The 17,452-nt window shown below is 31.8% G+C and overlaps 2 protein-coding genes across 3 annotated transcripts in view; both read left to right on the top strand.

The window, feature by feature from the left end:
* The window catches only part of LOC125812578 (signal peptide peptidase-like), a 5,664-nt gene extending 211 nt beyond the window's left edge, over positions 1-5,453 (top strand). The window contains exons 2-11 of the mRNA XM_049492072.1: positions 1,415-1,530; positions 1,618-1,769; positions 1,884-1,969; positions 2,303-2,430; positions 3,278-3,328; positions 3,822-3,908; positions 4,021-4,090; positions 4,246-4,382; positions 4,501-4,578; positions 5,205-5,453. Coding sequence (XP_049348029.1) covers positions 1,415-1,530; positions 1,618-1,769; positions 1,884-1,969; positions 2,303-2,430; positions 3,278-3,328; positions 3,822-3,908; positions 4,021-4,090; positions 4,246-4,382; positions 4,501-4,578; positions 5,205-5,279 — 980 coding nt within the window. The 3' untranslated portion in view covers positions 5,280-5,453. The remainder of the gene's footprint in view (positions 1-1,414; positions 1,531-1,617; positions 1,770-1,883; positions 1,970-2,302; positions 2,431-3,277; positions 3,329-3,821; positions 3,909-4,020; positions 4,091-4,245; positions 4,383-4,500; positions 4,579-5,204) is intronic.
* A 2,190-nt stretch (positions 5,454-7,643) lies between these two features.
* On the top strand, positions 7,644-15,135 carry LOC125812561 (L-ascorbate oxidase-like). Of its 2 annotated transcripts, XM_049492045.1 has the most exons (6): positions 7,644-7,920; positions 9,322-9,414; positions 10,401-10,604; positions 11,573-11,767; positions 13,323-13,693; positions 14,540-15,135. In XM_049492045.1, the coding sequence occupies exons 1-6, from the start codon at positions 7,660-7,662 to the stop codon at positions 15,129-15,131; spliced, it is 1,716 nt and encodes a 571-aa protein (XP_049348002.1). In that variant the 5' UTR covers positions 7,644-7,659; the 3' UTR covers positions 15,132-15,135. The 2 variants fall into 2 exon arrangements, with proteins under 2 accessions (XP_049348002.1, XP_049348003.1); XM_049492046.1 differs by lacking the exon at positions 11,573-11,767.
* Positions 15,136-17,452: the final 2,317 nt, after the last annotated feature.

Here is a 17,452-nt window from a genome sequence, read left to right as displayed (position 1 = left end):
TTCAATTCATGAATGTTTCTTTTGGTAATGTATAGTATAGTGAGTTTGATTTGTTTTGTGATAACTTGGAATTTGGAAATGAAGGAATCCATATGCAGGATGTGAGATGAGCAACGGTGTCGATTGAGATTATTTTGATAAATCTTTTGAACTCGTGATTCTTAAGTTTCTTCTTTGATTATGAAGAATGGATTTATGAGTGTTTGGATATGTGTCATTTAGATTTGCGGAGAAAATAGATGCTACAACTGTATATGTATGATTCTCTTTTGTGTTTGTTATTGCTATTATATTTTTCTCACTTCAGATGTGTTGTAAAACAGAACAGTTCCTTTATTCCTATGCTTAGCTTTTATCCCTTATGCTTGTCAAAGTTAAGACCAAATATCCTTCACGAGGTAGTGGTAAGGTCTGCGTACATTTTACCCTCCCCAGACCCCACTTTGTGGGATTTCACTGGGTATGTTGTTGTTGTTGTATAACTGCCATAATATTTTGTTGCTCATTGTAAGAGATCAAACCTCTGGAAATTCTCATTGGCTTCACATTAGTGTCTTTCTTAAGTTTGATGATTTTAATACAATGTTCGATCAAATGGTGTGATGATTTGGGCCCACAGGCATCATTTTATGTATTTATGCTTCTGAAGTAGGCATTGGCTTATTTTCAAGGGGCCTATGGGACCTTCCTTGTTACTCTTGAACTTCAATGCATGTCCAGCAAAATGTACTTTGCTAGGTTAACTGGTGTTTGGCCCTTGCTGATGCCAACTAGTTTGGGTATAAGGCCTAGTTGATTGATTGATTGATATGCTGATGTTTAGCACCCTCCCCTAGTTGGCCATTTCCCTTCAAATATCACAATCTTTTGTGGATTCTTGTTGTTGGTGTTCTCTGCAATCGACTTTCCTTGTTATTTTTGAGCTGTTGGAATTGGGGGATTAGCTGATAGCCTGATAATCTTAGCTAGGTAATGTCATCAAGTCAGTTAGAGTACATGCTGATATAGTGTTGTGATGGCTGTTCAAACGTTTCCTCTCCTTCTGTTGCCTGTTGGGTGTCGCTCATTACCTAGTTTCCTGTATTTTAATAGGTCCAACTTTGTGGGTGTACATTGATGAATTTGTATTGTAGGGGCTTTAAGATTTTTCCTTAGTGTTGGATGCTTCGATCAATCAAATGGCCTCCTGTTAGGACAGTTCAGCCAACACACCTTAGGGAGCTCTATTGCTGTTGTCCCTTTTCATCTTTTCTCTCCTTTCCCCCAATGCATCATCTTTATGATTAGAAAAAGTTTCTGGTTGTGTGTGGTCTGTGGAGAGGAGAAAAGGCTGCTGGTTATTCCAAATCTCTTTCTAGATTTCATGTTTTTGAATTACCTTGAGAACTCTTGTTTTTTTGGTTGTGAATTTCAGGTTTGAGTTTGGCCCCACTGGTTGTGAATGTGGACCCAAATTTAAATGTCGTGCTAACGGCTTGTCTCACTGTTTTTGTGGGCTGCTACCGTTCTGTTAAGCCAACTCCACCTTCGGTATATTCCCGGACTCTTAAGTTGCAGTCTCGCTTTTATTTGTTGCTGTTTTGATGTTTCTTAAACTTATTCTGTTCTACTTTGTAGGAGACAATGTCTAAGGAACATGCAATGAGATTCCCCTTGGTTGGAAGTGCAATGCTCTTGTCGTTGTTCTTGCTTTTTAAGTTCCTCTCAAAAGATCTGGTTAATGCTGTATTGACGTGCTACTTTTTTGTACTTGGCATTGCTGCTTTTTCGTATGTTCTTTCCGTATGGATCATTCTACTATGCTTAATATATTCTTATGCAATTTTCTAAGAAGTAGTTTTGTTATATGTTTTAATATCATCCCTTTCTTTGGGGCTTTGCAGTGCAACACTATTACCTTCTATCAAACGATTCTTGCCGGAAAAGTGGAATGAAGATCTCATAATATGGCACTTCCCATATTTCCGCTGTATGGACCACTTTTTTTTTTTTTTATCTTTTTAAATGAAGTAATCTGACTTCATTGATAGCATCAACCAGATGCATAGACAAAAATAATGGACCGCCTCTTTTTATGTAGTGAAATACTAGTTGGCGACCGGCTTTTTTTCCCCGAAAGATTCTGAATCTTGCTTTCCTCACTATGGATTTTCTTCTTCCCCCCACCCTTGTAAAATCATTAATTAATGGCATTTCCCTACATACCACACTGGGTGGTACACCTTCATGTCTTTGACTGGAATTTGTTGGTTTTCTGCCTTCTCTTTTCTCTGGAGATGATGTTAATTTGTTTCTTTGTCAGCTTTGGAGTTTGAGTTCACAAGGTCCCAGATTGTTGCTGCAATTCCTGGAACTATGTTCTGTGTATGGTATGCTAAACAGAAACATTGGCTAGCTAACAATGTATTGGGCCTTGCATTTTCTATTCAGGTTTGTCTGCACAACTAGCGTAGTTACATTTTCTGTTGCTTTAAGATCCTGAAACAACCTTCTCGCATCATCTTTTCTCCTTCTGCTGGTTGGACGCTGAATTGAATGTTTGTTTCTGTTAACAAAGCTTGTCACATTGTTCTTTCTCAAAGAAAAAAGCTTGTCACACTGTTGCAGCCAGTTCTGTTACCATTGTGTGTGTCTCTCTCTGTCTGATGAACTGTAGATCTTGTTTTGCTTATTTGAAGTTGAAATAGTGATTTTTGATTGATCTGGCTTCATTTTATGCATAAGATTTTCTTAGAGTTAGCACCCAAGGGTGTGGCCTAGTGGTCAATGAAGTGGGTGAGACCTATGAGGTCTCAGGTTCAAATCCCTGCAAAGACAAAATAATATGCTAGCATCAATCATTTCTCTAGGATCAGGTTCGTGACATGAATGTGCACTCTCTCTGTCTCTCTGTTTCTCTCTCTCTCTCTCCATTTCATGTCTGTGAACCTTCGAAATCCAATTAGTTTTGCCCACTCCTTTTGATTTTTACTTCTAGATACGTCATATAGATTGGTAGTTCAACTTACATTCATTACTACAGTTCACCTGTCTATGAGTCCTTTATTTCCCAAAAGCGTCCTTGATATCCTTTGAAGAAGCTCATAGCACATAGGTCTACATAGCTTATAGCTACCATTTGGATCCGCAATGGCACATCCTGGCTTACTTTCTCCACTGAATATTGATGTCTGCCAGTTTATAGTTACATAAAAAGTTCAAGGTGGCCATGCCACTAATTTCCTTGTATAACTGAAGTATTGAATGATGGACTTTGTTTTGCCGTTTGAACTTGCAGGGGATTGAAATGCTTTCACTTGGATCATTTAAGACTGGTGCCATACTATTGGTAAGGAGAGAGGTTTTACTTTAATATGTCCTCCCCCCACCCCCCCATCTCAAAATAAGTGTCACTTTAGCAAAAATCTCGTCCATTAAGAAATTAATAAATACAATGTGTTGTTTACTAAACTACCCTGATTCTATAAATGTTTCTTGAGAATTTGACACTTTAAAAAGATGGTGTATAAGGGTATAGTTGAACTAACATACAATTTTTTTTGTCTTGAATTCCTAAGGTGACACTTATTTTGGGACAGAGGTGTCATTCTGTTTATTCCTATTGGGCTCAAACTGCACGACTAAATAGTTGAAGTGGAACCTTTAATAAGCCATCTCCTAAGTGTGCATTACATAGACACATCCTTTTTCCCGTGTATAATACATAGTGGATCAAGAAATAAATAGAGTTTCCTTAGCTTTATGTGACCTTAGTTCTGGGACTTTCTCTATGCATCAAATTACCGTCTTTGTGCTGAATGAATCCTTGTTCTCAACTGCAGGCTGGACTTTTTGTATATGACATCTTCTGGGTATTTTTTACCCCAGTGATGGTTAGTGTTGCTAAGTCTTTTGACGCTCCTATCAAGGTGCGTATATTGATTTTCTTCATCTAGCTTTACTTCCAGTTTGTCAATGCTGACCTTTTTCGACCTTTTTTTCTGTGTGTAATTAGAATTTGCTTTTTGTTTCCTTTTGCAGCTTTTGTTCCCCACATCGGATTTGAAACGTCCCTTTTCAATGTTGGGTCTCGGAGATATTGTAATTCCTGGTATAACATCCTTCTTTTACCATAAAGACCCGTTGCTTTTAAGTGACCTGTCTACAAAAGCCAGTATATGAATTTGCGATGGACTTTATCCACCGCTGAACTTACCTCCCATTATTTAGTTTTTGTCATAAACTAGTAATTATCCTGTTGTTCAGGCATTTTTGTGGCTTTGGCACTCCGCTTTGATGTCTCCAGAGGGAAGGGGCCTCAATACTTTAAAAGTGCATTTTCGGGATATGCAGTTGGTGTGATTTCAACCATTATTGTGATGAACTGGTTTCAAGCTGCACAGGTTGGTGTCTTCAGAAAAGCTTGTTTCTTTTACTCCTGTAGCAGGACGACAGTGCCCTTGTTTTTCAACCTTCTCAATATTCTCTAACCTTGCACTTTGCTTACTCCTTTTGTTCCAGCCCGCGTTGTTGTATATTGTTCCAGCTGTAATTGGATTTTTGGCCGTGCACTGTATTTGGAATGGGGATGTGAAGCCGGTAAACTTTTCTTTTAATAATTTAATCTATAACTTCCTCGCTCCATTTGCGTCTGCCTTACTGTATATGGACCTTGAATGTTTGTTTACTCTTTTTACTCTAAATTGTTGTGTATTCACAAGGGATTATCAGTATTCAGTACTCAGTGTTTCGGTCAAAAAATATAATAGTACGTCATTTTAGGCCAAGCATGTCTTGTCGGTCAATTTCTCCTAGTGACATCGTCTAAGATTAGGTAAGTTGTAGGGATTTTCATAATTGTGCAGTTTCTCCTCTCATTTTTTACGTCTTTTGATAAAGGTAGTGTCCAGGGAAACTTGGGCACACCTCAATTCTGTTATGTACCTGCTATCTCCCACCGGCTCATGTACTGAATAAGTTTGCCAGGCAGTGCCTCCTCTAGGATTTGAACTCTGTTTCCCCATGGTTTTCATCCCATTTCATTGATTACTATGCAACGATGTGTCCTCCTCTCATATACATGCCTTTAAGCGAAGACTAATCTCTAATCTTGTTTTATTTCCTCCTCCTTATAAGAGCAACACTAGATGGGGATTTTCTAAACCTTTATAACATTACATTTTTCATTCAAGCTGAACTGTGTTCTTGGTTTTTTGGTTGAACAGTTGTTGGAGTTCGATGAATCGAAAACACAGAGCACTGAAGAAGTCGCCGCGGAAGAGAGCAAGAAAGTGGAGTGAGGCTTTAAGAAGAGTTACAGTAGGATATATGACCTTCCAACTGGAGATATTGTTGGTTAGGGAAAAAAACTTTTTTTGTTTTGTACTTAGATTATTGTTAGTGAAATATTGATGAGATTGGCTTCATATGTTATTTACCCAAAAATTAACATTTCAATTGTCAATCTTAATATTCCCCCTACTCCATGAGATTTGAAGTGGTTAATCTTTGCAATGATGAGGTAGTGATTACAAATTTATGACCTTTAATCACTATACCTTGTGGTGTTTTTAGTCATGGAAGATGTTGGTACGTAAGGTCTGTGTACATCTTGTTCTCTCCTAATTCCACGTGTTACTGAGTATGCTATTGTTATTGGTCCGGGATCTTCAGCCCTTTCCCGAATTGGTACCAACAACAACATTCCCAGTGAAATTCCACTAAATGAGGTCTAAGGAGGGTAGAGTGTGTGCAGACTTTACTACTATTCGAATTGGTCCATACAACAACATACCTAGTGAAATATTACTACATGAGGTCTAAAGTGGGTAGAGTATACGTAGACTTTACCACTATCCAAATTGGTCCATACAACAACATACTCGGTGAAATTCTAGTAAATGAGGTCTAAGGAGGGTATTGTACTGTACGCAAACTTTATCACTATCCGAATTGGTCCATGCAACAACAACATCATATCTAGTGAAATCTCACTAAATGAGGTCTAGAGAAGGTAGAGTGTACACAAACTTTACCACTATCCGAGTCGATCCATATTGTATATAATTTGAAAGTTTGGTCACTTCCCCTAATATCTTCAAAGGTGGATTGTTTATACAAGTGTTAAAAGTTTGGGATAACAATATTTATACAAAACTCCTTTTTTTTTTCTTTTACAATAATATTTAAAAACTTGATATACAATACTAAGCATCTAGTATACAAACATTATTAATTATTGAAAGTTAAAGAACAAAATTTATTAATTTTTGACAAAACAAATTCAGACGCTTAAGGCAATGTTCATATATAAATCAGACTCAAAATTTCAACCTAGCAAATAAATTATAGAAATAACGATTCTAAAAATGAATAAATATTATACTTCATCCCTTACAATGCCATTGTTTCCCAAATTTAGCAGGTACTACTTTATGTATCGAACTGCCTTGCGACAAACTTTAAATAAGATAAAAGGGTTACTAATGAACCTTGTGTCGTAGACTCGTAGGGATGTACATGTATATTTTTCTCATTTTTTTCAACTTGATTAGAAAAATGATTATCATACTTAATAATAATATTATAATTAGTCAATCAATAGTACCATAGATGGAAATTAGAATAAAGTACTAATTAATAATTAATATGGGCTATTTGTTAGGGTTTGTGAGTTCTATTTTCTTTAAGGGTGTGTTTGGCATGACTTTCTTCATATCAAATACACATTTTTGTATTACCTTGTATGATAAATATTAATTTGTATTGCTCCAATTAATTTCGTGACGATAATTCTCTTGAAGGCAAAGTAACAAAAAAGTTGTGAATTATGTTCTTTATACCAAATTAATGGCATAAAATTCCTTCATATCTACTAATGTACTATAACGAATTTATTCTTTTTATAGTGTTACATTTAAGCTATCATGTAAGGCCAAATTCATTTAAAAATTACAAAAAAAAAAGAAAAAGAAATGAAAATACATACAACAATTAGAACCACATAGTACGAATGAGTAACGTGTAGGAATATATGCATCATGTAACGTGATTGTGGTGTGGTGGGTGGGGCGGTTCGGATTTCAGGTTTGAGTTTTTAAGAATAGAACAAAATCTTGTTTGGAAGCGTCCTTTCTAAAAATAAAACTTACAATGCATGAATTCAAATTTAGTTGAATTTCAATACAAATATTAGAAGAGGTAGAGAGCTAGGTTGTGTCCAATATAAGAGTACCCTCGGCTCTTCGGCCAATTAACACCTCGTGAACAATAACAATAATAATAATATATTCAGTATAATTTCACAAATAGATTCTAAAAAAGAAGAAGATGATTTGTACCCAATTCTTATTCCCACTTTATGAAGATATATAAATAGTGGCAGAGCTAAAAAATTGGTGAAGAGTGTATAAATTAAATATACACCCATAATAATTAAAATTTAACCTTTGTACACCATATAATTTTCCGGCGAAGGATGTACACGTACTGGACCACCTTTCGCCTAAAGTGGCTCCGTCCTTATATATAGAGAGGCTAGCACCAGTTATTTTCGATAGAGCCTCAACTCAAATTGTCTTTGGCCAAATACCTATGCACAAAAAATGTTATAAATTTAAGACAACTTATTAGTTGTCTATATATATCTCTCCCTTTGTTAGTTTAATAATAATAAAAAAGATGTCTTCATTATTAGGCATCTTCTTGTTCTTGTACTTGTTTTTATTGTTGTCATCAATTTCAGCCAAAAATAGGGAGTATAAATGGAAAGTTGAGTACATGCATTGGTGTCCAGATGGTGTGGATGGTGTTGTGATATCTATCAATGGACAATTTCCTGGTCCAACAATTAGAGCAATTGTTGGTGACACCATTTTTGTTCACCTTACCAATAATCTTCCTACTGAAGGACTAGTCATTCATTGGCATGGAATCTCACAGGTAGGATAAGGTCTGCGTACACACGTTTTATTGAATTTGTTGTTGTTGGTAGTGTAAGTGGTGAAGTCAGAGATTTCAGTAAGAGTGTTTCAATTTTATGTATATAGTATATATAAAGTAATAATTTTGACATGTATACTTAATTTTTTGATTAAGGGTGTGTTTAGTATGAAAGAAAATGTTTTTCAATATTTCTTAAAAAATAAGTAATTTTTTTTTTAGTGTTCGAGGTAAGCAAGAAAACACTATATCAAGAATGATTTTGTGTAATCTAACAATATACTATAGGGTGAGAGGGTGTTAGATGGGGGCGGGGAGTGGGGGTTAGGGGTGGCAGCGAGTGGGATGATCAAGGAATGGAGGGTTAGGGACATTGATCAGTGGGTGAAGAGGAGACACTGAATTTGAAACGTCATTTATAAAACTTATTTTTTTATGTTCATGAGAAAAATCATTTAGCTCGTTTCTAAGTAACTTGTTTTCCTATTAGCTTATACATTAATAGTGTTAAGAAGATTCTCACACTACTAGTGTAACTTAACTAGCTGTGATAAGCCAAGTCAGTTAGTACTAATTTTTTTGTTAATGTGGACTTGTTCAACATTAATATTTGGTTCATAAGTAAGTGTTTTTCTTGGGAGAGTTAAAGGAGAATGGAATGAATAATGAGATAATATATATAGCTAATTATAATTATTACTATAATTAGAAACAAAAAAAAAATTCGCAATGAGAAATTTGTGTTATAAAACATAATTTTCTCATTTTATTCCTATTGAACTAGTTCACTAAGAAAATTCATGATGAAAAACAAAATTCTCATTGAAATACTAGAAAACTTTCTAATTTTTCTGATTATTTTATTTTTTTCTCATCAATTAAATAAAAATATATGTGGAAATAACCGCTTCATAATTTTTTAGGGAAAAACTTCAGTGGAAAATAGTGATTTCTTGGTAGTGTATAATGAGTTATTTACTTTTTCTTTAATAATGAGAATTGAAAGTGCATGAGATCTTCTTTTCTTTTCTTTTCCTTCTTTTACTCCCTTTTCAATTTTCCTAAAAAAATAACTTGCATTATTTATATTAATTAGAAACAAAGGCCTTTTTTTCCGTGAATTAGTGAGAAATTTTTGTTATAAAATAGGATTATTTTACCAAATCAACTCACTGAAAATTAATAAGGCAGGAAACAATTTTTTGTTGAAATACTAAAAAGCTTCTTAATTTTTCTGTATGAAAATACCCGTACTATTTTTTCTTTTCTCACTAATTCAATTATAATATATGTGGTAATAACCACCAATCATTTTCCAGTGAAAGATTTCAATTAAAAAATAGTGTTTTTTTTAGTAGCATTGACATTTGTTTCTTACCATTTTTGTTTTTGTAATTATAGATTGGAACACCATGGGCTGATGGAGCTGCATTGATCTCCCAATGTCCCATTAATCCTGGAGAAACATTCCTATACAAGTTTAAAGTTGACAAGGTAATTTCACTCTTTAGAAAAAATGAATTTATTATTCCAAAATATTTGACATTTTAATTTTAGAATAAGAAGCATTTATTGTGATACTTTTAGTGAAATGTTAATTAAGTGAAGCATGAGTATTGAAACAACGATAAAGTTGTCTCCATTTAATCTAGTTCGATTTGTGGAAGTAACCATTAATTAATACTTGCTTATATTAGGTAGACTGTCTACATCACACCCTTTAAAGTGGACCTTTCTCTGACCCTGCATGAAACCTTATAGCAATGATAAAATAAATTCCCTATAACTTATAAGTCAAAGTTTAAACAGTGAAAGCAATCACTAATATTTACATTAGAATAAAATATTTACATCATGTACTTTGAAATGAGCCCTTTCCTAAACATGCGTGAACACGTTATGCTTTGTGCATCAGTCTTTCCTCTATCTACTTTTGCAATATGAACACAATATCTATCCAACTAAAAATTACATTTTTTAAAAATAAATATGCATTGTTAGTTTATTTTTTTTTAATACAATAGGCAGGGACATATTTCTACCATGGACACTATGGGATGCATGCAAAGATCAGGAAGACTATATTGGAGCAACGATAAAGTTATCTCTATTTGATCTAGTTCGAGTCGTGAAAACAATCATTAATAATTGATTGCATAATTAGGTAGACTGTCTATATCACACCCCTTGAGGTAAACCTTTCTTAGCACCCTTCATGAAACCTTATAGCAACGATTAAGTAGTCTCCATGTAACTGTCAAAGTTGAGCCATGAAAGCAACCACTAATATTTACATTAGAATAAGTTATTTACATCGTGTGCTTTGAAATGAGCCCTTTCATAAACCTGCGTGAACACATTATGCTTTGTACATCAGCTTTTCCTTTATCTACTTTTGCAATATGAACACAATATCTATCAAACTAAAATTACATTTTTTTATAATATAAATGTGTTGGTTAATCAATTAAGTACAATAGGCAGGGACATATTTCTACCATGGACACTATGGGATGCAAAGATCAGCAGGACTATATGGTTCACTCATAGTGGAAGATGAAAAAGAGGCATTCCATTATGATGAAGAATTCAATTTGTTACTTAGTGATTGGTGGCATAAAAGTTCTCATGACCAACAAATTGATCTTTCTTCTAAGCCTTTTCGTTGGATTGGTGAACCACAGGTAGGTACCTCCAACAATATCTAGCTCCCCTTTTTCCACTATTCCATTTTGTTGTTTTTTCGTACGTGTCTGATATTCGTATTGGAGTCTGACTAATCAGAATTCACGTAATGAAGGATAGGTTTTCTGTTATACTCAAAGTTCAAATCTGAAACCCGTGATTCAAGATGAAGGGATCTCAATCATCTCACCACAACTTATATTGTTAATTATTGACACAATTAATAAAAGTTTAAAACAATCCTTTTTTTCTTATAGTTTGGTTTTGAAATTTCAATTATAATCATGAATTATAGTAGAACTTTTTATTTAATTTTTATATATGAAAACCACACACTTTTGGAAAAAAAGAGAAGAAGATCAATGATTTGCCCTTGTACTTTGCGAATAAAGTCATGTGTGGGACTCTCCGGTGCTAATCAACACATTTTGACACCTATTGATATGAAAAATAGGATGGCTAGTCGATAAGGGAATATATGTGCCAAAAGTTAAATCATATGAATTCGATTAAGTTAAATTATATATTGACGAATGATAAATTTAGACTTTTTTACAAATAAATAATAATCTGAACCTTTTCCCTTTCGCTACCATTGATCTTAGCTTCCAATTAAATAAAAGAGAGCTTTAATTTTTTCATTGCAATAGATAAAAAAAAAAATCTTTTGAGAAACAAATAGTAATATATTGAGGGAAAATCTTAGTTGCTTAGTCGAGTTTGATTTCCACTAATTCCCTCCCCTAAATCTAAAAGAAAAAAAAAAGAGATAATAATTAGTCTTTCTCTTGAATCTGCTAACTAATTAAATATATGATCAAAAGAGCACTTTTTTTAAAACAAAAAAATACAATTTTCTGAAAATAAAATATAAGTAGTAATTAACAATATCCATTATTTAAAAGAATTATTGCAACCACTTTTCTTATTTTTTTTTATTTTTTTTGTTATTGTTAAATTAAATCAGACTTTATTGATGAATGGAAGAGGTCAATTCAATTGTTCTCTTGCGACGCAATTTAGCAAATTTCCCATTCATCAGTGCAAGTTAAGAGGGGATGAACAGTACGCACCCCAAATTTTCAATGTTCATCCAAACAAGACTTATAGGCTTAGAGTGGCTAGCACAACTGCATTGGCATCACTCAACTTGGCCATTGAGGTAAGCCACAAAATTAATATAACTTTATTTATCTTTTGTCATATCAAAATAATTATTCTTTTTTCACTTTTTATAAAGTTATTTTTCTAATTTGCAATCTTAACAGTAATGTCATGAGTCAATTCTTTGGCTTTTATTTTCATGAAAATGATGTCAGAATCAATTTACATGCATTTTAAACTACAATTCATAGTTTTTTTTTTTCAAGTGTAATGACTTTTGTGTAACGTTAACATATCTACTTTTTTTCCATTTAGAGTTTTAGGTTTGGGATCGTTTAATAGTATGGGGAATAGAGTTATTGAAAGTTGAGACTTGAGACGAGGGTTTAGAGTTGGTGGTTACTCCTCTATATCCAAGGTACAAAATTGAATTTATTTTACGATTGAAATGTTGAGTCACTCGTTGATATAGTAAGTCAACTTACGTGCATTTCAATCGATTTTTTCCCATTGTAAGGCGAGCTTTTGAAGCGGAGGTTGAGTTTATTGAGAATTGAGACCATATTGTTAGGGTTTGGAGTTGATAGTTACTTCTCTATTTTAAAGGTATAAAATTGAATCTGTTTTATGAAATGCTGATTCATTTGTCGAATAAGTGAGTCAACTTAGGTGCACATCAATCATTTTTTTTTCCAATTAGGAGCATTTGAGAGGTCAGGAATTAAAAATAAAATACAAAAACAACTAACTAAGTCAACACCTATTTATTGTGGATACTGGCCTAGATGTTTGAATCTATTCCATCGCAAACAATTAAATATACTACTGCAAAAAATTTCATTGATTTTGTTGTTATTGCTCTTATATGTCACTACACCACTTAAACAACTAAGATTTTCTAATATTTTCTATCTATCTTTAAAAGTAGGACGAGTGAGTCAGCTCCTCTCCGGTGAAGGTTTATGTGATCAGATAATAAAAAAAGTTGACTCATTTTTGCTTGAAATTAAATAAAATTACAAGTGAACATCAACATTTAAAATTTGTACCACTTCTTAGATTTGGTACTTACGCAAGAATCACAACTCTTCTTTATATCCTCTCAAACTTTTTAAAAAGAGAATTTGATAGATTAACATAATTGGTGCAAAGTTGAAAACTACATAGCTTTAGAAAAGTTGAGTAGTTTGGAAATAGGGACCTTTGTGCCCACCAAATAAAAGTTAGAAAAAGCAAAAAAGAACATTCATGATCAAACGAGTCCTAAAATAACAAAAATTTAAAATTACATCGGAATTCTTATTTTATCATGATTCTTTTAAATGCTTAGAAAGTACTTTAAACTATAAAATTACAATTTATATAAATTTAGAGGAGATATGTAATACTTGCATTAAGCCAATGTGTATACTTGATATTTTACATTTTTCCTATAAGTGATCTGGTATACATTTTAGAGTCCGAAATATTCCACTTTAAGAGAAGGGGAGGGGAGGAGGGAGGTAAGAGGATGTAATAATTGTATGATAATAGATTACACTGTTGATGTATATAAGTTAAATTTTATTGCTTAATACTTATGCTACTTATGTTGATATTTTATGTCTATATAGGGTCACAAAATGATGGTGGTTGAAGCAGATGGAAACTATATTCAACCATTTTTTGTGGAAAATATGGATATTTATTCAGGTGAAAGCTATTCAATTCTCTTCAAAACTGATCAAGATCCATCAAACAACTATTGGATTTCAATTAGTGTAAGAGGAAGAGAACCAAAAACACCACAAGGCCTTACCATATTGAACTACATTCCTAATTTTGCTTCAAAAATCCCAAATTCACCACCACCTTTGGCACCTCTTTGGAATGATTATAACTATAGCAAAGCCTTCTCTAACAAAATTTTTGGCTTGATGGGGTTGTCTCCTAAGCCTCCTACTCGACAAAATCGTCGTATTTTGCTTCTCAATACGCAAAACAGGTACTCTTTGACGATGTTTGACTGAACATGAAATTTGAAAAATATAATAAAAGTATTAAAACATTATCTATGGAATCAAGTGGGATCTACATGCTCAAACTATAAAGCTTTTGTTATTGAGTAATTTAACTTGTATATAACGATATTTACATTTAACTATTCTTTAAAAAAGTTATAACGAAAAAGATATACCTAGTGCATGCTATAATATGTTAAAATACATTGCTAGGATACTTTTTTTTTCTGATTATTATTATTCGTATATATAAGTTAAATTCCAAAAATAACTACAGTAATCATCCATAAAAAAGTGGGATTATAGTAACCTAGCTAGAAAATAAGGTAGGCTAACAACTACTTATAACATATTAAATTACATTGATAGTATAAAAATTTCTAATAATTAATGCCAATAGATATGTGTTAAATCTTGTATCACTTATTTGAGTTGAAGTATATATAGACATACAATATAAAAACAATAATTTCCAAATAATCACATTTTTTTACTTATTAGGACTTATATATAAGTCATAACAAGTGGATTTGTAAGAACATTATTAATTAATGGGTAACAATGATGAAATAGGTTAAACTACATAGCTAGTATAAAACAAAATTACGTTATCAATGTATATAACTTAAAAATTATATTTGCTATTTATATATATCCCTTACTTGGAATTGTTTTTTTTTCTTGGATAAAACACATGAAAATATTTTTGTTGATAAGTGATCATAGTATATAAGACTTGGATATGAAAATGATCTTAAATGTTAAATTATTAGATATGTAATATTACTTATTACTCATTTATTTAATCTACTTATGTTTTGTAACAACAGGATTGAAGGTTACACAAGATGGTCAATCAACAACATTTCCTTAGTCTTTCCAACTACACCCTATTTAAGCTCAATCAAACATGGCATAAACAACGCATTTGACACTAAATCTCCACCAAACACCTTCTCAAAAAACTACAACATCATGAAACCACCACCAAACCCTAATTCAACATATGGAAATAGGGTTTACATGTTGAAATTCAACACTACTATTGACATAATCCTTCAAAATGCAAATGCCTTAGGTGAAAATGTAAGTGAAATTCACCCTTGGCATTTACATGGACATAATTTTTGGGTATTAGGATATGGAGATGGAAAGTTTGATCATAAAAAAGATGTTGAGAAATTCAATTTGAAGAATCCACCATTGAGGAATACTGTTGTGATATTTCCATATGGATGGACAGCTATAAGATTTGTGGCAAATAATCCTGGGGTATGGGCTTTTCATTGTCATATTGAACCTCATTTGCATTTGGGCATGGGAGTTGTCTTTGCTGAAGGTGTTCATCTTGTTAAGAATGTGCCTAATGAAGCACTTAATTGTGGTTTGACTAGGAAAATGTTTGTGAAAGACAAGCATTAATAGTTGTAGTTAATGTAAATGTTGTCTTCATGATACTGATTTTACTTGTGGTTTGTAATATTATGATTACCTTATCAATAACAAAATTCGTGATACTGACTTTTCTTGTAGTTTGTAATATTGCTGTTATTTTTCTAGAAATTCAGATTAGATTAAGTCTATTAATGGTTGTAGTTAATGTTGTCTTTGTGACGCTGACTTTCCTTGTAGTTTGTAATATTATGGTTACCTTCCTGTTGGCAAAAAAATATTTTTACTATCCACAAGAAATTCAGATTATAGATTAAGTTCCATTAATAGTTATAGTTATTGTTGTCTCCGTGATGCTGACTTTCCGTGTAGTTTGTAATATTACGGTTACCTACTTGTTGATAAAGAAATTATTTTACTGTCCACAATTTTTTTTAGATTAAATTAAGTTTCATTAATAGTTGTGGTTAATGTTGTCTTCGTGATGTTGACTTTCCTTGTGGTTTGTAATATTACAGTTACTTTCTTATGGCCATTGAAATTTTATTGTCCACGAGAAATTCAAATTATATTAAGTTCAAGATATATGTTTAGCCTAGACAAATAATGTTAATGGTCTAATTATGTTCCATTGATTTGGACTAGAAATAATGAGACAATTTTGTTAAGCCCAAGATGCCATTTTCTTTGGGAGATTTAATTTGATGTCACATGTCAAATGACGTGGTATGTCAAGTCAAATAAAAAAGTCAAACATAATTATTCATCTGTCAAAATGACATAACATATATGTCTAATCAAATAAAAATATATCATATGTATAAATGACATGTTTCCGCCAATTAAATATCGTTATATCAACTTCAACTTGATTGGTCGAAAAAATTTATGTTTTTGTTGAAGAGAGTCTCACTTTTGGTTTGACTGGGAAAAAGTTGTGTGTGTTTTCAAGAACAAATGGTTGTAGTGTAAATGTTTTTTTTTTCTTTTCAAATTAGATAATAAGAGTGTTTTAAATTTATTTACTTGTTTTTTAAAAAGGTGATTTTATTACATTATTTCGATGCTTGTCTTCATAACTTTTTTTTTTCCTGATTTGTAGTATTACTCACAATTATCTTCCTTATTTCAATTTTCTTATAATAAAACTCTGAAATATTTCTAAATAAAACAACATAACCCTTTTGTATTTTTACTAATGATATTACAACTTTCTTAGTTTCAAAACCATTTCAAGTTGTCTTAATATTACATTATTGGTGTATAACTAATTGAATGTTTATGATATTTTCAAGACGACAAAAGTTTATAAAGAATATCTTTAATCAATTTCGATTGATTTTTTTTAAAAAAAAATTAAGTGTGTAGGGGGGTGGAGGCATTGTTCTTGATTTTAGAGAGGATATCTCAGCATCGACTTTTTATGTTGATCAACTTACTATTCATGTATCAAATGTAACTCATCATTTACTTACTAGTACTAGTTATTAATATGCATCTTCATTAAATTTCGATTATATATTCCATTATTGATATACTTAGTAAAAGAAATCGAAATCGAAAATATCTCAAAAAAATATGTAACAAATATTTTGAAAAGGCAATTAATTGAAAAAAGAAAAATCACCGAGAATTCATTATTCCATCATTAATAAATATAGCTTCACTGAAATTATATTTCATACTATTAAAAAACTTAATTATACATAGTTGAGATATATTACAAAATGTAAATTATAGATCCCCAAGATAATTTTTAAGAAAAGCTACCTTAATTGGCAAGCATGATTAGTCTATGAAGAATCTCAGGTATTTATAAAAACCCTATTGAATTTGTATATATTTTTGTATTTGTATACGTATTAATAATTTTGTTATTATATTGTACATATCTATACATAATTGTGTATATACAAAATTCTATTTCTAGTGTTTGGTTCTATATTTTTATTTATTTTTGGTTGTATATTTTTTTTCGATATATTATCATCTACAATACTTAGTACAAATCAATTGCATAATTTCAACACTTATATATAATTACTTATTTATCTATATTAATAGTTTGTATACAATATTAATTGTATGTAATATGTTATTTGTATAAACCCAAACTTATAAATATATATATAAACAGTAAAATATACAAATGAAAGTCATCATGACAAATGAAACTATAACAATGGAGCATAACTAGATAAATTATAGCTAAGAAGGATTATTAAATTTCATCTATTAGCTATTTATGAAACTTTCTCTAATTTTTACAATACAAGGCCAAGGATATTTCGAATAATTTCCCAAATTTTTGAACTATGTCTAATATATTCTCTAATAAAAATTTAAATATT

This window comes from Solanum verrucosum, unplaced genomic scaffold, assembly GCF_900185275.1.
Source record: "Solanum verrucosum unplaced genomic scaffold, falcon-dt-bn FXZP01000120.1, whole genome shotgun sequence".
Taxonomy (NCBI): Eukaryota; Viridiplantae; Streptophyta; class Magnoliopsida; order Solanales; family Solanaceae; genus Solanum; species Solanum verrucosum.
The sequence above is the reverse complement of the archived record's forward strand: the minus strand, read 5'-3'. Positions and strand labels throughout refer to the sequence as shown.